Here is a 23,988-nt window from a genome sequence, read left to right as displayed (position 1 = left end):
CTTGCCCAAGCTCTTGAGCTTATTGAACATTCTGTGAATCAGTCCAGCTTAATAAATCAGTAGAAAACTATTCTGATATTTTTGCTGGGCTATGAGTATGAATTCAGGTAGGGTTCTTTTGACTGTCAAATCCAAGGGGAAGAGAAAGCTGCAGTACTGGAAAAGGGTAGGAGCTGTGATGCCCTCCCCTTCTAATTATAAATTCACAGAGCCAAAGAATGGCTGAGGTGGGAAGGGACCTCAGTAAGTCATCTGATCCAACACCCTCTGCTCAAGCACTACAGCCACTTACCCAGGACCATGCCACAACTGCTTTTGGATATCTCTAAGGAGAGAGACTCCACAACCTCTCTGGGCAACCTCTGCTGCTTGGTCAACCTCACAGTAAAGAAATTGGAACTTAGAGAAGGAGGACTTCTAATACAAAATTTTATAAAAGTACAATGTTCTTCTGAACATAATATGATAAAATGTGTTAGGTAACTGATGCTGTGTAACAACTTCTTTCACTTTCCCATTGCCTTCTCACTGCAGATTACACAGACAGCTCACATGTATTGTGGCCCCCTTCTGGAGGAGACCATCCGTAGTTGGTGTCATAGGTGGGGTTAAAGATTGTCACTGAAAGGTGCTTCTATCTTCCCACTCCTACTAGATTAGCTGCCAATCTCATGTAAATGGGAAGTTCATTAAAACAGCTATAGTAGCAAGAACAAAACAGAAAAATCTCATGATCCTATCATATTCAAAAAGACAAGCTAAAAATAGGGGGTCTGGAAAAAATGCCCTCTAATTACTGTCCCTAAATTCAGTCTTGTCTTGAAAAGAGTCATGAAAATTCTGGCTGATTTCCTCTGTCATCCTACTTCCTAGCCAAATCCACTTTTACCTCTCTCTCTCTCTCTCTGATTAATACATCCTTGATCTATTCTTCATTTAAATTAATAGCAATGTGTGTAGGTTATACATTACTACTCAAAGCTAATTCGGAGTTTATATTTATTTGTAAATGCTCATATAGCAAGTTAATTATAACTTCTACCCCTGAAGTTAGTACAGATGAAATGTTCAGTGTATGCTTTTTAGAGAAAACTAATAACACTTTAAATACTTCGGTTTACCTGCTTTTTTTTTTTTTTTTTAACTGAAATTGTTTTTACCTTGGCTTTAAAAAAATCCCTAAGAAGTAATCTTTATGATACATAGATCATGTGAAGGTGTACAAGATACTTCTTATTCCTTTTTCTGATCGATTATTTACAAAATATTTCCAGAAGAGACAATATTGTAATTCTTCTAGTTACAAAAAGAAGAACAAAAAATCACTCAGGACTCAAAGCCTATATATGAAGTAGAAATCTTCCTTTTGCAGTCTTTTGTGTTTTCAGAGACAGGAAATATCAGATGTTGTGTGATATGTTATTTTTATAGCAAACACTACTTAAGCTCAGGATTTTTGCTACTGATACAGAATGACGCCACAGGAAACTACTCAATGACTTCCACAGAAATTTCAGGAACATTGAATCTATGAATAAATATATAAACACAAATGTATTCATCTACAGCTATCCATTCATACATGAATATACATATGGACTGCAATTTCAGCATGTATTTATATACCTACAGATGACTTATGATTGCTGGTTCCTTTCTCTGCCCCCTCTGTGTTGTTCTAGCAAATTGCACAAGAGTTCTACAATACGCACAGTCATTTGACATCCAGCCTACTTAAAAAAAATATATTCATAACTAGTTGGATGACAGAACAAATGTCACAAATACACCTTGAACCATGAGCTTATTGTTAAACAAAAACACAATGGCATTTTACCAGTGCTGTAAACCTTGTTTTGAGAAGATCTTATGACAAGCAAAATTGTGTACTTCTGTGACAGGACCAAGGCTTTCAAAGACCTTTCCAAATTCTAAAATTCTCACAACTTTCCTTTAAGGTAGATTGCTGGGCATTATACGTTCAACTGATGAGCAGATTAACATTAGCTTGTCTGTGCTAAGACAGTATTTCCATCATTTTTCCCGTTTGCTAATATTCTTTACTTTCACCAGCAAATTGAGCACTCTGATTTAACTTGGTTACTGTGCTACTACAATTGCCAGAAGAAGTACTTTACCTAGAGGCAATCAAGGCAAGCTTATCCTAGTGAAATGTCAACCTCCACTGTGGAAAAGGTCCAGTGGAGAAGGTTTTCTCAAATTTTCTAGCACAGTATTCTTGATCTATGTCCCAGTTGTCCCAGCAACATAGGTTAGCTTCAGTACTTTATAATAAGGTTTATTTATAACCCAGTTATTATTTGGAACTAGATTTGGGAAGAAACATATATAAGATGGGACATGGCATTTGTGGTTCCCATTTATCAGCTGCAGCTAAAATGATGGTACTCAGAATATGTTGGGATAATAAAAGCAGTGCTGACAGTTTGCTTATTTTCTCCTAATATCAGCAAATAGAACGGACATTAACAGTTAGGAACTACTACTAACCCCAGGTCTCAGCAACAGCTACAGAGATAATCAGCAACTACATACTAGCAACTCTAGTTCAGTTTCTATAATGGTAGTGTACCAAAGACCTTTGTAGAACCTTGATAAAAACTTGGGCCCAGACTCTAAAGGACATTTGAGTACCTAACTGATCCTTAAAAGAGATAAAAATAAGATAGATAGGATTTTAGTTCTTGGACACTGACAGATCTTTGTCTACAGTATTTCCTAAAAGTAAAGAAAATATTTTGCTGGCAAAAAAGAGCTAAATGTTTCATAAAAAGAGCTGCATATTCCATCTTCAGATTGGCTCCTAGACTAAAATATCCTACATAATTTCCTTTCCCTTAAGTAAAGAAGAAGCAGGGAAAACAAACACACACACACACACAAACACACACACAAAAACAAACAAACAAACAAACAAAAAACTGTTTCACTGTTTGAAGAGAGGGTCCAGTGCAAGGCCTGTACTTGCTTTGAGGTAAAAAATGAATCTTCAGTGAATGAGCTCATGGGAAGTTCACTCGAGTTCCTCTGCTAAATAAGATTATGTAATAATGAAATACACCCTTTGTAACAATGACATTCCATGCAAATTAGTTTTAATTTATGGGTTAATTGATTTATAGAAGGTGTTAGCATAACCCACTTAGACTTACAAAAAGTACTTTGCTTTTCTACCCAATGACTGAAATGATCAAAGTAATTTCTTTATCTTCTGACACATTCTTCATCTTCTGAACATTTTAAAGGGGAGCTTATCACATTCATTTTTGAACTCCTGATAAAACCAGCTGTCAAGTAAGTAAAACAAGCAGGTAACCTTTTTCCACAAAGTGGTGGACTGCACATGGCAGTTGGGTTGCTTCAGAGCACATAGCAGAGGGTAGAGCTGCTGCTGCTTTAGGGTAAAGAGGGTAAAGCTGCAGCTTTACTGCCTTTTTACCTCAGAGTGATGATTATCCTGGCTCCACCTGCCTACAGCATATAGTATGCACCATCCAGGATATCAGGTGAATGTTTATCAGCGAGAAGGAAGGGTTGGGGGGAAGGTGACAACCTTCTAAAAGATTTTATGTTGTAATCATAAAAAAGAACAGGAAGCCACAGAACATTCGTAAGCTACCACATTTTAACGAAGAGGTGCAAGCAGATCTAAATGAAAACCCCAAACCCTGTAATTTCCCCGATCACCGTTGGGAGAGGGGCTTTCTGGTGGACAGAGGTGAAAGCTAGTCTGAGAAATCTGCTGTACTGTCAGAGCTCAGCGAGCCAGATCCTAACACAATTTGGGAAAACGTGCATTCCCTTTGTGGCAATCGGCTGGGGCAGTGGGTCTGGCGGAGAGGTTGCCTCGTTTCGCTGCGCATCGCAGTCACCCGCGCGGAGACTCGTGGATCTGTCTCCTGCTTATCCATACCCGAGCTGAGCACGCATCCCGGGCTCCGCCTTGGACGTGCCTGCGGGAGCGTCCCAGCCTTGGCCCCTAGCACCAGAAACTCAAGGTCACTTCCTTCCAAGCCCCGTGTACTCAGAGCCGAGCCGGGACGGCTGGCACAACCCACAGCCTGCTGTCACCGTCCCGGCGGAGCGGAGCTCCCCAGCCGGTCCCTAGTGGTGCTCGGTCGGGAGTATCATCGCTACCTGCCCACTGTCAGGAAAGCTCCGCCTCCGACATTTCGGGAGCAGTTTGATATAGGCAGCTCGGGGCAAGCAGCGGGACCCCAGCTCGAAGCATCTGCCTATGCACGGAGCCCCTGACCCCTCCTTGGCCGCTCCTCGCTGAGCAGGACCCGAGCCGGCCGGTGCGGCCGGTGGCCGGGGAGGAGCCGCTCCGCTGCGGGCTCAACGCACCGGTGTCCCCCGCTCCGCAGTCCCTGCGACAGCTTCTTTGGGGGGGGACAAGGAACTCGCCCACAAGGACCTCGCCCACAAGGACCTCCGAAGAGGCGGGATTTCTCCGGGAAGAGGAAACGGGATTTTGTTGTGTGACTTGGAGATGAGACAGGTATCTAGTGTGGGGTTGCTCCTTGGGCTCATGGCTCTCCCAGCGGCGCTAGGACAGAGAAGCTCAGGAAGCCCTACACAACACAACCGGACTGAAGGCTATCAGATCGTCTCTTTCGAATGGGAGCACGTCAAGGACCCTTATATCATTATTCTCTGGATCCTTGTGGCCAGCTTGGCCAAAATTGGTGAGTCCCACGTTATCTATTAATTAATGCATATGTCCTCCCCCTTCCCCTTTTTGCCATCTACCACCACCGTAAATGAAGAAAGTTTATCCTAAGTCCACTCACCCCTTTGCAGGGGGTTTACTGTACTCTGTTCTGATTTCATAATGCTGCCCAACATAGTGCTTAGCAGTGTAATTTTCACCTTTCCCAGTCGGTTAAGTAGTTCATTTTCAACGCCTAGGACTCTGGCTTCTGTATCTGACTCCTTACAAATCCTTGCGTGCTTTGAAACCTTGCATTACAGTTGCTCTCGGCAAAAACTTTTTACAGACATGAAACAAGAATCGAGCCTAACTACTTATACAATGCCTATTCCAGTTGACAATATGCTGTCCTCCTAATTTTAATTGGTAGTTGTATTAGCTATTGTCACCACAAACAAACACTGTAAATCCCACGTATGGACTTAACTTTCTCTGTTTCGCGGAGCATTGTTGAATTAGTGAAAGAGAATAAGGAAGTTTATTATCAGCTATTATCAGGTCATCTGTTGCAATATAAACCTTAGAGTACACAGAATTTTCTTCAAGAAAACAGAATAATTGAAAAGCAAGGATGTAGTCTAATTAAACTGTAGTGTGAGTAAATTTGTATGAATTGTGTAACTCTTGTGTTCTGAACACTGTAAGAGCTCCAAAAGCAATCTTATATTAATAGTGCTGTTTGCTGAAACAGAAAAGTGGCTAATTGGAAAGTATTTTATTTACATGATGCTGTTATCTTCAGTCATATAATCACAGAGTATCTGGAGTTGGAAGAGACCCACAAGGATCATTGACTTCAACTCCTGGTTCCACACATGATTACCTAAAAATTAAACTATATGTCTGAGAGTGTTGCCCAAATGCTTCTTGAACTCAGTCAGGCTCAGTGCTGGGACCACTTCCCTGGGGAGCCTGTTCCAGTGCTCATCCACAGTCTCAGTGAAGAACCTTTTTCTAATATCCAGCCTGTGTATCACCTGATGCAGTTTCATGTCATTCCGTTGGGTTCAATCACTGGCCAAAGGCCATTTATCTTTTGGATCTAAAACTAGACCACTGTCAGTTTGGCTGATACTTCCACTGTCATTTTCAAGTTTCAATAAATCATCCCTAAAATAATTCTCAACTCAGAAGGCAAGATCAGCTGAAAATCATGCTAATATACAGTACTTATATTGTTAATACTAATTTGAGATACCAGAATTATATACCATGGATTTTGCAAAGGACACAGAATGAAAGATATAAACAGGTCGGGTATACTGTAGAGCATAAGCTAAATGCAGTCAGGCTTGGATGGAAAATGCTGTGTCCACATCCAAATAAACCCAAATGAAACTTTTTTTAAAAATGAGGGGAAAGTTATGTAGAGGCTCTATTGTTAAGCATTTTTCATGGATACCTGCATCTTAGGTTTCTGCTGCTTACCTATACACACATAAGCTAAATATCGTCATTTGAATCACTGTTGAATTACACCTATCAAATATTACAGATGATTGCTACATTATCTAGATTACATAAAAATACAGTTTTGATTTAATTGGCTCTTACTGATTGGTTATATCAAGTAGAAAACTGGGGGAACCAGATACAGGAAAAAATAGTGACATTGTTGAGTCACTGTAAATTTGTGCTAATTAAACTAATACACAGGTTGTTTGTTTGAACCTTCTTTTTGAGATACTTTTCTAAATTAACATTTGCTCTCTGTGTCATTAAGGCTTTGCTGCTTTCTATATGTACCAAAGTTATACAGAATAACATGAGTCCTGCACAGCTGTATCAGTTCTGTGGCAGAAACACAATGCAGCTAACAGGACTGTTAGATTGTTCTATATTTAAATTGCAATGGCCTGGATTATGATTAGCCTGGATTAAGATGAGCCATTGTACCTTGATATCCTCAGTATACCTGTAAGTGCTTGATAAAGCACTAAGTGTTCTTGGAGTTCAGGAGCTGAATGTTGCTGGTTCTATTTTTAAATTATTTGCACTTATTTCATAGTTACACAGAGCATGTTATTTACTAGTAAGTAGTGTCTGTCAATTCCATCATTTTCCCTCCCCAAGCTCTCAAGCCTCATACTCTTTTTTCTTCACATATGTAATTACAATTCCGTACAGCCTTGTACATTGTCTTTGAAGAAGCAGTAGACAACTACTGTATTCCACTGAGGGCCTATGAATGACCCTGATTTCCCCCCCAGTCACAAATAAGATACAGATGATCAGAAATGTACACTCACTGCTCAACAATTGATTGATGCAGAAAGTATAAAGTTGTTCATATAAGTCAGTGAGAAAGGGAAATCAAAATCTGTCGGCCTTTTACCTGCCTGGGTGTGTCAAGGATTCTAGAAAGTAGTCCAGAAATCTATCAGAAGATTTTGAAGGTCAATAATGTTATGCAGGACCAAGAAGATCTATAAATTTAAAAAGCAGATAGAAAAGAAATGGGGAGGAAAATATAGAATGTCTGCCCCTGTGTCTCTTGATTTACTACCTGAAGGAGGGCAAACGTAGTGGAGTTAAAATGTTGTTTTTGTTCTGGATATTTCAGTAGGGGGAGTAGTTCTTATACATGAAAGCTCACATCTCCATGGCTACAGAGGACGGGAGAGATTAATTACTTGTGGAGTGCTGACTGGAAATTGGGTTAGCAAAAGGTCTTCTGGGAATTGCAGGCTGGGGGTGAAAGGAATATGAGAATACTTTGCCTTCGTTTGCATTAGAATAATCTCAAAATTTCTGTTTCTTTTGTTTCATTTTCCCTAAAAGGAATGGTTCACTTTATTATGCTATGAGGCTTGATGGAGGACTTATTTAATAATAAATACTTTTGGCTCTTTTGGGACTTGTTATTCCTGTGGTGTACATCAGAAAGTAAATTTAGTGCTGTCAAAGTGTTCTGCATCAGAAACTATTTTATGTGAAATCTTCATAAGCATATCGAATATACAAAAAAGTCCTGAGTGTTCTGGGTTTGGTGTGAAAGAAGATGTATTTTTGTTTCCCTTTTTAGAATTTTCATGTGAAGAATGAATCTTAAGTATTGCCACAATTAAAACTCGAAGAACAGTCTTCATACTGTTGGCTTTCATGCACTATAGGAAATCAATTTATTTTTGTGTTACTAGTACAAAACTTCTGATATATCTCAGTGTACTGTTTTGCATATTATAATTGATTTGATTTGACCATCTTCATTTGAAATGTTCCAACTCTTTATTCTAAGGTACACAGTGTTCCACCTAATTATCTTTATTTCCTCTTTTGATAGGCTTTCTTATCACTACAAATGAGTATCCTTATGGGATAAGGCCAATAAACAACTCAAATCTGTAAAGCTAAGTCTGAAAAATATCTTATCTTCATGAAGAAGGTACATGAGGTTCATCTGAGAACCCTCCTAGTGAACTTCTTCCTCTAGGTGTCCACATACTTGTACCTCAGTTCTCCAAATGGAACTAGCAATACTAATGAAAGAAAACCATACACGCATAGGTACATGTATGTGTTTATATTATAGACTAGGTCTTTTCCTACTGTAACTATGATGCTAAGGAATGTAAGATTCTTTTATTCAACATACTTTTCAGTATAGTTCTAATTTAAGATTAAAGACACATACATACTGACCAGCCTTGCACATGTTTTCTTAGTTCACTTCTTCATGTACTCTCCTACTTCTTTATATCTTTAGTAGATCTTCAGTAGATTACTTGAAAATTAATTGAAAATAACCATTTAATAAACAGAAATGTAGAAGATAATGAACAGTGGGAGGAAAACCTGCTGCAGAAAAAGCCAGAAGTATGTGGGAAATCAGAAAACAACTCTGGATACAGGCAGAAGGAAAAGAATAGTAAGCTCAAGAGCTAAAAAAAGGGGAAGACAAGAAATAGTTTCAACTCAGAGTACTGTAGAGAAGCGTTATTTTTTCAAAGAATATATCTTAATCCATGGTTATTTGGAAAAAAAAAAAAAAAAAGGAGATATATTTTTAGCTGGGGATAGCTACCACATGCTACTAATGATAGTATTTTCAAAATGCTAGGAGGCAGAGAGAATGTGTATTTATATTTTCATTGGTGGTTAAGTTGGGTAACTTATAAGACTTGTGGTTTATATCCTTTGGACTACTATAACATTTTTCCAAAGGACAGTTAATTGTTTATCCCAGAATAATAATAATTAAAAAAACAAAACATATAAAACTGAATAACAATTCATAAAACTGAATAACAACATTTACTGCCTTCACCTCTGCCACCTAGACTATTGACCTCACTGGTCTAATCAGGACAGGTCTACACAAAGAAGTTTCATCACTGTAATTATCTCTGGCCATTTTGGTCAGCTTAAGCTAATTGCTACTGTTAAAATGCTGTCTTAATTTTTCTTCATCACTCTGTCCCATGTTTGCACAACTAGCAGTACCCATCTGAGAGATAAAGTGGTCTCACTATGGCATCTGCCAGCTCCCTCAGCATTCTTGGGTGAATTCCATCAGGGCCCCTCCCCTTGGGATCCTGAACTTCACAATTTCATGGTCACTGCAGCCAAGGCAGCATTTGACCTTGAAATTCCCCAAAAGTTGCTTGTTGGTGAGTTGGTCATTTAGTCCAGCAAAGCACTTCTCATTGGCTTCTGTATCACTTGGAGAGGAAGCTATCATCAAAGTATGGTAGGAAACTCCTGGTTTGCTTATGTCCTGCTGTGGCACCCTCCAACCCCCTACCCATCCTTTCTATTTTGGAGTTAGTTTTTCTGCCCATTTAGCCCCCTGAACTTGGTCAATGTGGATCAGATAAGCAAAAATGCTCCAGTTTCTGCATGTCCTGGTCCCTTTGTATGTCTCACACTTACCTGAGAAAGAAGTATTTTGATAATACCAACATTCCCGTGGAGAATTTTAAGCATGTTGGGATGGGCTAGGGAAGAAACTGAAATGCAGGTCTAACAACCCACCTAATTAAAACTCCCGGGGCAACATTTTTTTAAAGAAATCAATATTCTTACCTCTAAAGCAAATTGTCAAAACAAAAGCCCATTTGACTCTGAATTTCTCCTCCTGGCTGTTTAGTGGTAGGGAAAAGCTCAGTTACTTAGATAAAGTGATTTATGGTATTCTTTTAATTAAATCAAAAATATGAGAATAGGTCCTCCATTGGCAATTCTGTGTGCTCGTCTCTTGTAAATACCATTTTAAGGAAGAAATGTTGAAGTTTGCTTAACAGAACTTTGTTGTAAGTATTTAGCTGAAAACAGAGTGAGAGACTCAAATGGTGAGGATATTGCAGAACTCTGCAAAGCATAGATTACTGGCCTTGTCATGTTTGCAGTGCTTTTTAAAAGCTGTTTTGTAAGCAAGTGATAATACGAGAAGGGACTTTGCATTCTGACTAGGAAGACTGATCTTGGCTGCTTTCCCCCATATCCAGAAAAAGCACTCTAGGAACCTTCTGGTTTGCTTGTGACCTTCTATGGCACCCTCCAACACCCCACTCATAATTTCTATTTTGGAGCTAGTATTTACGTCTGTTTAGGCCCCTGAACTTGCTCAATGTGGATCAGATAAGCAAGTGTGAGAAATGGTGGGAGAGTGGATGACTTTGAACAGGAATGAGGAAGTAAGGCTACCTTCCCCCGTATCCAGAAAAAGATAGCAAGGAAAAATATAACTTTTAATGTATGTATTGCTTTATTGTGATCTCAGTAGAAGTTGGAAAAGGTTGTCATACTTTTAAAGGAAGCACATACATTTTCTTCCTTGATATACCCTTTCATTAGCTATCTTAAAGTGGCAAAGCAATTAGATAAAAATGTTATAAATTTGTGCTGGCAACAGTGTCAAATAACTGGGATGCCTTCAATTAAGTAAGATGCTCTACTTCCTCTTGCAACATTCTGTTTAGAATGCATGTGAGCTAAAAATTAAGTAGTGTAAAATTCCTTCTAAGGAATTACCTTTTTTACACACCATTTTAGGTGGCTGAAAAGAACATTTCCATCATAGAATAATAGCTTAGCATTTCTAGTTCTAAGAACAGTTGTGTAAGCCATGATTTGTAAATGGATGCCCATTTCCACAGTTTTTTCCATTTTACACTTGTACCTTATTCATTCTTTTCCTGTCCTTTTTGCCTCTCTGAAACACACATCCCTCTTCCTCCTCCCCCCTCCTTCCCTCTCTCTCCCTCTAAGTGTTGTGCGTCTCATGTCTTAATTATTTAGAGTAAGGAAGAAGATAACAGGACAGTATAATTCGACAAGATTCAGATTACATCTCCTGATGAATAGCAAATGTACAGTGGCAACTTGTATGAGTTACATAAGAAAACTGTCATTTTGAGAATGACCCTGGACTGAATACAGTTCAGGCATGCATACCTAAGAAAAGACCTCTGCCATCAATTACTTTCAAGCATCTGTGTGCAAAGTGCTTTGCATTCTCTGTAGAACAATGGAATCCTTTTAATACTGTAGTTTTAAGTTTGTTGAAACCATTGATTTACTGTCTTCAGAGCTTTAGCCACTTATTACTAAGGGTGATCTACCAAACCCCAAAGTGATTGTAAATCTCTCATGTGGTAATGCAGCAGACCATAGGCCTGCAAGTAATAATTGCAAGTAGCAAGCCCTTTTAGATATACAAAAATTGTTCATGTGAAAGGCTTTGTGATGTCCCCTTTGTTTTTGTGGAGTTTAGTGTGTTGGAGATGCTTAGTAGGGAAGCTGATATTGGAAATCCTCGTTTATTGTAATTTATGATTTATTTACTACTTGGACCCGGCAATAAGAAAGTGGTATTTCCAGTTTTGAGTCATATCACGAGAAGACTATCAGAAGTCAGTGAGTTTCATCACCAGAACTGAGACACAACACTTCTTTTCCCCCTATTTTAATTACTGAGTTTTGATTACTCTGAAGTAATGGGGTAATTGATAACTGAGTTATTCTGTATCTTCTTTCTATTGCAAGGTGAAGTGCTGCGTCCAAACTCCTGAAGACTATTTCTTTTTGTTTTTTCAGCAGATTGTGGTTTTGCTCATCTTTCTCTAGTAGTTCAGTTAAATTACTGTCCCAAAGAACTAAGGGCTCTAATTATTATTTACCTAGTTAAGAATTAGCACCCATTTAGAATTACTGTCTTTTAAAAGTCTTTGTAAACTGCAGAGCATGGTTGGTTGGCTGTTTTGTAATAATTTGATTCCTTTTGTAAAACAGCTTACAAAGTGTTCACCCCCATGAAAGGAGTGACTTGATACCCAGCTGGCTGCTATGTAAAGCACTGTAAAGTCATAAATACTGAAATTACAGGCTGACAAGAAAGAGCCAAGATGGAATGCAAGACCTCAGGTGGAAACACTTTTAATTAAGATACGAATATTTAATATTTGTTTGCGGAAGAAGAAATCTGAAGATATTCTGAAAGGTCTATGAAAAAGCAGGGTTTTTAAATAGATGAGTCTGTGGGTTTTCTCCTTCCAATACCTGAAAATAGAAGTAGTTATTCTGCATTCACTAATAGAACACTGTGGGAGAAGGGGCAGAATGGAAGCTACAGATGAGAGTGCTATTATGTATGTTGCATAAAAATTACGTAATTAGATTTTGAGGGGGGAGAGTTGGGCTGCTATTCAGAGGCAAGTCAGGAGGCTGGAGATAATAGGCTGACAGGAGTCTCATGGAGTTCAACATTAAGAATTTCAAACAACCACAGGCACCAGTACGAGCTGGGAGACACCCAGCTGGAAAACGGCTTGGCAGAAAAGGACTTGGACACCAAGTTGAACAGGAGTCAGCAATGTGCACTTGCCACAAAGGAGGCAAAGTGCTGCCTGCAGGTCAAAGGAGGTGATACTTCCCCTCTACTCAGCACTAGTGAAGACACCCCACCAGTACTGTGTTCTTGGCTCCCCAGTAAGAAAGAGACGTGGAGTTACTGGAGAGAGTCCAGCACAGAGTGGGACCACAAAGATGATCAAGGAACTGGATCATCTCTCCTATAAGGAAAGGTGGAGAGAGCTAGGACTATTTAGCCTAGAGAAGAGAAGGCTCAGGGGGCATCTTGTCATCGTATATAAATATCTGAAGAGAGGGTGAAATGAGGACAGAGCCAGGCTCTTTACAGTGGTGTCCAGTGACAGTACTAGAAATAATGGGCACAGACTGAAAAACAAGAGGTTCTGTCTAAACATGAGGAAGCACTTCTTTACTGTGCACTGAAAGACTGAGTACTGGCAGAGGTTCCCGGAGAGGTTGTGAATCTCTGTCCTTGGAGCTATTCAAAAGCCATCTGGACATGGTCCTGGGGAAGCAGCTCCAGGTGGCCTTGCTTGAGCAGAGGGGTTGAACCAGATAACCTCCAGAGATCCTTCCAAGTTCAGCCATTCTGTGATTTTCTGAAGGAACATGAAAAAGAGTAGAAAATACGCAAAACTTTATATTCAATGTCTAACAAATTAGTGTGTTAATTAATTTCTTAATTTTTAATTTATGTTCTTTTGTTATCATAAAGAAGATAAGTATTTGGCTGTAGTCCAGAAGGTTTTCTGTTAATGTTTTTCATTCATTGAAAGGATGTTGTCATACTGTCTGATATTTCTATAAATATGTCTATTAGTCATAGTCTCTTACCAGGAATTGGCAATATGTTATTATTTTAGACGTTGCTCTATAGGGCTGTAAGAGGACAGCTTCTTCTTTTGGACAACCTGTCTTTGGGGGGACTTATCAAGTGTCTCTACATGTTTGCCTGTGGATTGCAGTGTATCTTAGAGGATACTACATTTTCGAAGTGTAAAATGAACACGCATAGCAAGGCTTATTTTTTCCCAACAAGACATTTCATAGGTTAAATGAATAGGCAGCATCACTCTGTTCTTTTCAGTGCTATGCTAAGTATTCCTTCAAGTCAGAGAGCCACCTTTCTATCTGTTTCCAACAATCTTACAGAACTTAATTTTACCTGGGCCTTTTAAAGTGGGATTGTATATCTGCCAGTTGGTGTATTGTTGCTCACCTGTGCATGATTATATCTAACAGGTTTTTTTTAATTATGGTGCAGCATAATTTTTTCCACAGTTGCAGAAAATGTAAAGTGTTTCTCTATTTTAATGTATAATTTTATTCTACTTCTGTGTTCTACAACCTCTCATGTAGCAAACTCTTACCATTCAAGACAAGACTGAAAGACATAAAACAAGGACGGTGGCAGCTCACTCAGGTCAGTTGTTTGGGTGGTTGTCTAGCATCCATAACACAGCCTGAAACTCATGCCCTGCAATTTTGGAAACTAACATTGCTGTGATGAGGTAAAAGTGTCTGGAAACAGAAGGATCATTTTGTCACTTTTTTTTCTGGATAATATTTAGAAAAAAAAATGCTCCTCATTCTTCCAATAGCTTTATTAGAAATAAAAACCACAGCAAATCCAGAAACTACACCATTTTTTTTCCTTCACAGTCTGATAGATATGGCATTAAAGTCAATCATTGATAGGTGTCTTGTAATTCACCTCGCCCACACCCACACAAGTTAATTCAGTCAACTTTCAGACATTCTCTGGTCTCAGATGAGGTTATTACACTTCACATGGGAATCTAAAAAAAGAGCTGTCACATTCATCATGGAGTGAATGGGAGTGGCAATTCATTAGTACATAATACATTAATCTTATTTACAACCTTATGTTCCTAACTGTTTCAGTAACAGAAGTACATTTTGTTTTCATGTCTTGAATATTTGTACTGAAGAAAAAGGTAATTAAGTGAAAAGCTAAAGCTCTTTGCTCTGAGATAAAACTATTCATTTTGAGCACTCAATAAAACATCTTAATGCTTCAGTCTTTCCTAAGGAATACAACACAGTTCACCTTATTAAAAATTGTAGTTTCCAAGGCATGTTCACTTGAATAATGCTGCTGATGTTTGAAAGTATGAGGATGTAAAAACAGCATGAGGAAGTATGAAGTTTCCTTCTGCTTATTGTGATTTAGAAGGAAAGATTAAAACCACTCCAGGGTAAACCTGAGAATTGTAGGTAGAAACTCAACCTTTGTATGAAACTCTTATGTCAGGAAAGACCTACCCAAAAGTAAGGATGAATGTTCTATAGCTATATTTTTCCATTACTACTTTGTGTAGCATTCATTCTTTATCACATAATTGAGGAACCTGAAGTGTTGAAAAGTAGAGAAGTACAATCTTGTCTATATGTGCATGTGCTAAATGTTTTATGCACGTCGTCCACTGATGTAGTACAATAGCCAACAGTCACTATTAAGAGTGCTCACACTGTGGTCCCTAAAACAAAGTATCTCTAACTGGGTGTTGAAAGAAGCTTGGTAAACAGCACCATAATTTGGGAACTGCTTATCGGTTAGGAATATGACTAAAGGACATGATATTTTATTCAGTACAGTTTATGTCAATAGGCAGTGTTTTCTCTTAAAACTGATTCCAGCATTAGGAAAAAAATAATCTCCTCTAGAAAAGCTGAGATCTACCAAATTCACAGCATATGTAAACAACATATGTAAATTTCTGAAATTATACCTGAGTCATAATCATGAAACTCTTGTTTTATTGAGCTGTTGGAGTTTTTCCTCCAATATAAGACTGGCCTTTGAAGCCTTGCTGGGTCCACAGTAGAATATTTGCTTTCAGTGGAAACTAGCCAGGCATATTTTCTTGACCTCTCTCAGATCAAGTTTATTTTCAGTATTAAGGACAAGCTTCTTGATGTATGTGATTATTTATTTATTTATTTAATTTTTGCTGGTCATCAATGCTAAATGTGGGTATCCTTATTTATATTTAGTTTTCTAATGTAACCAGGAATACGTCTACTGTAATCCCATGTTATTCCAGTTGTACTAATTATAATCTTGCCATGGTGAAATGTGAGGGGCAGGAAGAAAGGCAATCTACCAGGGCTCAAAGAAAGGTGCTTACCTATCCTGTGATTTGGAGCACTCTTCACAGCTATTCTCCTTAGCCCTTGGTCTTTAATTATGTCCTTCATGCCTTTCCTAACAGGCAGCATGCCATGCCCTGCAAGACGCAGTGCTGGAGAAGAACAGTAAGTCCCTATATTAGGAGCAGTGCTGGGGAACTACAGGAAGTCATAGAATCATGGAATCTTTAAGTTTAGAAAAGACCTCCAAGATCATCTGGTCCAACCAGCTGTCCACTAACATCATCCACTAAACCATGTCCCTAAACACCACATCCAATCTTTCCTTAAACACCCCCAGGGACAGGGACTCCACCACCTCCCGGGGCAACCCATTCCAATGCCTGACCACTCTTTCTGAGAAGAAATGTCTCCTAATTTCAAAACTAAACCTCCCCCGACACAACTTGAGGCCATTCCCTCTTGTCCTATTGCTAGTTATTTGTGAGAAGAGGCCAACACCCAGCTCCCCACACCTTCCTTTCAGGTAGTTGTAGAGAGCAATGAGGTCTCCCCTGAGCATCCTCTTCTCCAGACTAAACAAACCCAGTTCCCTCAGACGCTCCTCACAGGACTTGTGTTCCAGACCCTTCACCAGCTTCGTAGGCCTTCTCTTGACACGCTCCAGGGCCTCAATGTCATTCTTGTAGTGAGGGGCCCAAAGCTGAACACAGGACTCGAGGTGCGGCCTCACCAGAACAGAGTACAGGGGTACGATCAGCTCCCTGGTCCTGCTGGCTACACTATTCCTGATCCAAGCCAGGATGCCGTTGGTCTTCTTGGCCACCTGGGCACACTGCCGGGTCATGTTCTGGTGACCATTGACCACTATCTTTCCAGTCACTCTGCCACAAGCCTGTAGCACTGGTTGTTGTGGCCAAAGTACAGGACCTGGCACTTAGCCATGTTGAACCCCATCCCATTGGCCTCTGCCCATCAGTCCTACCTGTCCTGGTCCCTCTCCAGGGCCTTCCTATCCTCCGGCAGATTGACACTTCCCCCAGTTTGGTGTTCTCTGCAAACTTACTGAGGGTGCACTCAATTCCCTCATCCAAATCATCAATAAAGATATTAAAGAGGATGGGCCCCAACACCAACCCCTGGGGAACATCACTCATGACCGGTCGCCATCTGGATTTCACTCCATTCATCACCACTCTCTGGGCCTGGGCATCCAGCCAGTTTTTTAACCCAGCGAAGAGTGTACCTGTCCAAGTGTACCATGTCCTTATATTAGAAGGAAATTTTCAGTGTCAACGTCCAATAGGGATTCATCAAACTATTTCTTCATTTTCTCCTTTTCCTTGAACAATAGGAGTGAATCAAGGACAACTTTTTCTGTTGTGTGTTCAGGCTTTGGTAATTGTTTGTGCAATTTATCTTGACACCAGAACAACCATTTCCGTATATTACTAGTAATCCATTTCTTTGCAGTTCTTTATCTGTATGAGCAAAAGCTGAAACATTCTCAGGTGGAGACCTTTGTTTTAATTCATTTATCATGTTAAAGTGAAGGTCAGAAGGAAACATTTTTCTAAAATTAATAGAGTGAAATGAGTTAACAGCATTTCTTGGCATTTATTTATTTCAGTCAGTTCTTCCCATGTTACTGGTATATAGTTAGGTGTTTGAAAAAATTAAGCTAGAAAAATTGCTTTCATTATCTGTCAGTGAAGGTCATTCTACATCTGGAGGAATTGCAATATATAGCTTTAATAGAAAGTAAGTTCTACTTTGTTTTCTTACCCCCAATGTACTTTATAAATTTGTAGCGTAAAATCAGCTGGAACATTAGACCTCAAGCAATCCATTGAGTCAAAACAACCCTATTAGTCAGGTGATTACTGATAATTCTGACCCTTTTGATTCTTTTGTATATACAGTAACTCTAGTACGTAATATTCTTCAGCTGTGTTTCTTTATGTTTGTATTCAGTATGGAATATTGCATACAGAGAGAACATCCTTAACACGGAAAAGTCATAGTAACCCTTAAATGAGATTAGTTTGTGAGGAATATTTACTGGAGCAAGAAGACTGTCTTTAAAACTTAATTCTAAAAAGTTTGCATAGGAAATGCATTTTTATGATACTTTCCCTGTCCTGTTTTATATCATGTACTATACCTCAAGGTTTTTCTAATGTGTACTTTGCTCTCATTTTGAAATATTATTTTTGACTGTTCCCATTTATCTTTTAGTGCCATTCAGTTCCACAAGGGCCAAGTGCTACCACGGTTGCACTGCAGTGGGACTGTTCCTTCAAAAAAGAGAACTATTTGGCATAATTATGATAATCTGTACCTGACTGCTTAAACTTCATTATGTTCTAAGTGCTTATAGAGGTAATAGTTGCTTACTCACACACTTCTTTGAATTTGACTTGGGGCTATCTTGTTATGCTATGACCTATCAGCTCGGGAACCTTGACCTGTATGTTGGTTGCACTTTTAATTGCTAATGTATTTTGGTAATTGTTCACCTACAGAGAACAGAGACCTAAAATCTCCTATTTAATGAGCTCATTACAATGCTATACACTTTTAAAATGGTAGTCATTACATATGTGACAAATAATACTTTCAGGAGCTGGATAAAACCAAACTCAAACCAGTTTATCTGAACAAGTTAAATATGAAGGACTTTGTGTCCTGCTTAGGAAAAATATGTCCAGGATCAAGTACGAAAAGTATTAATACTCATGTTCATGTAGCGTATTTTAAGGCAGCATCCAAGGACCTTTATCAAAAATGGCTTTTACTACTTGTTACTTGATACACAGATATTATACAATATCACTGAAATATTTCAATAAATTTTACAATTTTGGCTAAATTTGGTAAAAACCTAAGTATTGTCTAAGTAATCATGGTTAGAAGAAATTAGTAAAACCTCTTTTCTTTAAGTACTTTCTACTACCTGTATATAAACAATTCAAAAATTGATGAAAACTACCATGTTGAGATCTCCACAGAACAGAACCTGAAAAACTATAAAACATGCTATCAGTCATCTGACCAGGAAAAAAATACTGAATGTACTCTGTTGATAAAGATTTAAAAAGCAATTATAAGTAATAATGATCAGCTTCAGCTATGTGGAGTCTGCTTAGACGTTTCCTGGACAGACAAAAAAAGCAGTTCCTTCATGCTTTGAATCCTTGTTTGAACTGAACCACTCTCAGAACACAATGAAAGACCTCTTCTTTTTTTTCTTGATGTAGGCCTTAAATTTATCTAGTAATAAGACAATGGATAGATGAGTAACAGGGTGAGTAAAGGAATCATAGAATACCCAGAGTTGGAAGGGATCCACAAGGGTCATCAAGTTCAGCTCCTGGATCTTCAGAGGACCACCCAGAAAATCAGACTACGTGTCTGAGAGCGTTATCCAAATGCTTCTTGAACTCCGTCAGGCTTGGTGCTGTGACCACCTCCCTGGGGAGCCTGTTCTAGTGCCTGGCCACCCTCTCGGTGAAGAACCTTTTCCTGATATCCAGCTATCCAGCCTGATCCTCCCCTTTTGCAGCTTCAAGCTGTTTCCTCGGGTCCTATCAGTGGTCACCAGAGAGAAGAGATCAGCTCCTGCCTCTCCACTCTGCCTTGTGAGGAAGCTGTAGACTGCAATGAGGTCTCCCCTCAGTGTCCTCCAGGCTGAAAAAAAACAAGTGATTTCAGCTGCTCTTTATATGTTTTCCTCTCCTTCACCACCTTTGTAGCCCCCCCCCTTTGGACACTCTCTAAGAGTTTTATATCTTTTTTATACTGTGGCAACCAAAACTGCACGCAGTACTCAAGGTGAGCCCACAGCAGTACAGAGTAGAGCAGGACAATCACTTCCCTTGACTGTCTAGCAATGCCATGTTTGTTGCACCCCAGGTTGGCCCTCCTGGCTGCCAAGGCCAGGACAAGATAAAGTATGAAACTATAAGGAAGTTATTTGTAGAAGTCACTAGAGTTTGTTTTGTTTTGTTTTGTTTTGTTTTATTTATGTTTTATTACCACTGCACAAAGAGGTGAAGTGTCCTGCTGAACGCTTCTAATGACATGTTTTCTTAGGCATCATCTAATGCAGATCTCATTACTGAACTAGAAAAAATATATAATCTTTAGAAAAGGAGAAGTGAATAAAATACAGTAATACCAAAGGCAGTTTTACTCAGTGACTAATGACAAGGATTTCCACATGAGGTTGTGAATGAGGAGGAGAGGGGTACATATGTGTATGAAGTGACGAACATAGGATGACTGTGAGTCACCAATGTGATAATGAATCCGGGATATAGCTGACTATACCTGTGATAGCAAATTATTAATGCTGTTGAACCTGCTCCTGTGGTGACTACACAAAATGCAGTCTATATTTCTGATGATTCTGAGTCCACAGAGGTGAACTCAGATTGAAATAGACAGAGAGAGCTGAAGTGGAGACTAAAAATAAGTGGCTTAGTTTAACAGACAAAGACAAACAAAAGGAAGAGAATATGTTTATCTCCGTATACATATAACAAGAAATGAAGAACTTAACATCAGGGAAAAAAACTGTTTAATAAAATTGATATAATTGTCACAAAGGCAAATGGATATAAAATTGCTGTGAATATTCTGCTAGAAATCAGAGTAAAGTCTCTAATTATGAGGTGAGGGCTGCTGGTATGCCTTTGCATAGGCTTAAGTGGAGCAAAAATCTCTGAAATAAGGATCTTCAAATGTAGTGTATTGAAGGCCTGGCTACGTGATCAAATAGCTCTTTTAGTTCTTGTGGTCATAATTAAAATTCCTAGATCCTCTGTGCAGTCTACAAAAGCAAGAGAGTTACCAGGGATGAATGATTTTTAGGGGTGGCAAAACAGTCTCTTCTTGAAAACACATGCTCCAGATTATATTTTAGACAGTGTGCCCATTCCCTAGTCAAGGAGTCCAAACATAGTAAGGATGGACCAGGACTTTCTAGAGTCTTGATCAGTTCACTAACTGGTATTTGGTTGTACTTTGTGAAATTACACAGGCAAAGTAAAGCAGATTATTCCATGTGTGCTATTGGAATAAATTTCAGATTTCTGACATTATTTTATTTTATATTTTATTTTATTTTGTAACTTGTATCTGCAGAAGACAGTACTGAAAAAGGTGCAGGAAGGGTAGAGCTAGACAGTTTTTGAATAGAATTCTCACTTCATAAATCTAAGGAAAATATGAATAGGTAGATAAGGTAATAAATGATTTTTTTTTTTTTTTTTTGCTAGGCAGAGTCCAACTGCTGGAAGATGTTTAGAAGACAGATTTCCCTTTAGGCAGAATATTCCTTTGTGGGATTTCTTCATACCTTATGGAGCTTCTATTTGATGCTTTTGCAGGAACCTTATTATTTACTGCCTTGGAGATACTATTGACTGCATTTCTGTAAAGTAAATGTAAAGAGCAATTACAAAAAAGTTGCAGCAATTTGCTCTTACTTTGGTCAATGGCAGGGGTTCTCACAAATTACAGAGAATCAAGTCTTGGATCTCAAATTAGAGTCACCTGTGGCTTGATCTTGTATGATAATCTGATCTAAGTGAAAATAAAAAGTCAAAACTGAAAAATAGACTAATAGCACAATAGCAGTGTATATTTGACCCACTGGCAAAATCATAGCTGGTAGACCAGGCACCTGTCAGTATTAGTGGTAATGTGCTGACATGTTTGCAAATTGATTTCTACACTTTCATGGGAACTTTGGAAAGCATGAGGCTGAAAACATAGGCTTAACATCTACTTATAATCTAAGTTCTTCTGTGATTCCTTGGATTTTATTTGAAGATGTATTAAAACAAACAAACATTTAAGCAGAGAATGACTAGTATTATTATAAATAAATTCTTGACTTTTCTGGATTATATGGTGTCTAGTGTTCGCATGCAGTAGGTTTTGTGATTGGCTGGGACACTGTTACTATCAGAAATCTTTTTCTCAATGTTTTCAAGGCCTTGACTTTATACTAATGAAGCTGCGGTAGTGTTGGAGCAGCCATATAAATCCAGAAATTTAACAGTATATTAAACAGGTAGTTTCAGCTTTTTATTTTTACAGCATTATATTTTCAGAAGGTGGTAAATCTATCTTCAATCATTCATTCCATCTGGAAACAATGGCAAAAATTCTAGAATCAAGTCACTGAAATGTTTCTCTTGATAAACAAAATACAGTATTCAGGAAAAGAACAGGTCTGTTAGAGATAATTTGGAAAGAAATATGAGAAGAAACTACTTCAAAAAATTTGTTAGTGAGTCTACAAAAATTAAGTGACTTAAGCATGAATTGTATGTTTTTTTTTTTAATTATTCTTATATTTGTAATTCTTCTTATTTAATCACTCCTTTCTAATTTAGAAACCAGTCATTTCATTTGGTGAATAAGAAAAAGGTTATTCCGTTGAATCACTTCCTCTAAAGCAATCTGAGACTACCTTAGAAAGCAACAGGTAGTACACTGAATGTCATCATAAATTCTACTGCAGGATTTAATCTAAGTTACTGCATTCTTAACAGGTGGTAAAAATAAACTTATTTCTTAAAGTATGGTGACATTGGTAGTAGGGTGATGGTTGGAACAGATGATTTGAAGGTCTTTTCCAACCTTAATGATTCTATGATTCTATGAAAAGAAACTGGATCCAGACAGCAAATCATAGCCTGTTAATTTGTTTTGTCTTTCTCATTAGAAGTTTAAAACAGTCCCTTTCTTTTCATGGATCTCAAAGGAAGTGTCAGGAATTTTTTATTTTACTTTTTTTTCCCCAGGAAGTTTATACTATGCAATTGTTTCTTTGTAGAAAGCTTCTGCTTCAGTGATGTTTAGCTTGAATTGAAACACAGTTTACCCATTAGTCAGTCCAATCCATTTTCAAACCAGGTTTAGCACATACTGAATGAAAGGCATATGTTTAATTTTTTTTTTCATTAAATACTGTGCCTTGACTAATGTAGTTTAATCCTAAATTATAAATTTAAAAATTTCTGGGAAATCAGAAGACTGTCCTGTGGATTGGTATTTCTTTTATGCCATGGACTGTATGCAAATTTTCTTTGTTTCTTTGCTCTTTTGTTTGCCTCATTAAAAGATATTCATGTACTTTTCAGTTTTAACAGCAGTGAAAATAGGCTTAATTTCACCTCTAGGTCCCTTACAGAGTAGTTTATCTGAGCAGCAGTGCCTGTTATCCTTCCTGATGTTTGTGATTTCTTTCAGGACAGTAGAATCAAAACAAACTTTGCAGTCTATTGAATATAATTTATGCATGTAGCCAGTAAAGAAAAATCAATGCAAATATGATCTAAATTCTAGTTGCACCCTGGTCTTAAGCTATTTCATTGAATTGCATCAATTGTGGTATTTTTCTTTTACATGTTTCTAGCTTAGAGACACTATGATTCTGCTAATCTGACTGAACACTACGTGCCTGCAGAATTAGCTAGACATTTACTATAAAATAAGCATGGTCTAATGGTCAGAATCTGCTTGGGCCAAATGTAAAGAAGAGAAGGCACTTATCTTCATTTTATATTTTTATTTGTTTTCATATTTGCCTATACTAGAACCCTGTTTCATGCAATAACTTCCTTTTCCACAGCCTGCATTCCTCAACTAACAGAGTAGAAAAAGATTTTAGTGCTGGTAATACTCAGATCTTGTACAGATCATCAGCTGATTGGTGTTAAAGAGAGCACAGAAGGATGTGAGAACAGATGTAGCTGATTCATGGGAACATATAGCTTCTAGGAGGAGACAGTGCTATAAGCAAAATCTAGTTAGCTTCTCAGCGCTCACTGAGAGAAACTGGTTCTTGATAGTAAAGGTGAGAATTCTAGAGAATATGAATTTTTAGCTGAACGATGCCTGGCTTTTTCTCAATGTCTTGTTCTTCATAGTTTTATTCTTATTCTTTTTATCTTCATAGTTTTATTCCAAGGTTTTAACTTCAAATTCTTGTAGTTATATTTTATCTGCTAACGTAGGAGTAGGAAAACAGACTATGTTTAGCAAGACTAGCTTAGCGACATTCATTTTCAGGGATAAGGATATAATCCCTACTCCATGAGGCTATAAATTAGTTGGTAATTCACTGACTGGAAATTCAAGGAATTGAGAATAACCAGTAATAAAGACATTTGAAAAGTTAAATGTTACAATTTATACATACAGAATAGTGGCTAGTTTGGATTTATTATTTTTTTTTCTTTTTTTTTTTTAAAAAAAAAACTAAGTCAAACCACAGTGTTTGTGTCTGTGGGGTGTTATTTAGCTGTTGA

General features: G+C 38.2%; 1 protein-coding gene across 4 annotated transcripts in view; it reads left to right on the top strand.

Moving 5' to 3' along the window:
• The first annotated feature begins 3,560 nt into the window (after window positions 1-3,560).
• SLC9A3 (solute carrier family 9 member A3) overlaps window positions 3,561-23,988 on the top strand; it is a 52,589-nt gene continuing 32,161 nt past the window's right edge. For all 4 annotated transcript variants that reach the window (XM_083822844.1, XM_083822842.1, XM_083822843.1 and 1 more), the window contains exon 1: window positions 3,561-4,709. In XM_083822844.1, the coding sequence (XP_083678970.1) occupies window positions 4,514-4,709 (196 nt within the window). In that variant the 5' untranslated portion in view covers window positions 3,561-4,513. The remainder of the gene's footprint in view (window positions 4,710-23,988) is intronic.

This window comes from Anser anser (genome assembly GCF_964211835.1).
Source record: "Anser anser genome assembly, chromosome: 2".
Taxonomy (NCBI): domain Eukaryota; kingdom Metazoa; phylum Chordata; class Aves; order Anseriformes; family Anatidae; genus Anser; species Anser anser.
The sequence above is the reverse complement of the archived record's forward strand: the minus strand, read 5'-3'. Positions and strand labels throughout refer to the sequence as shown.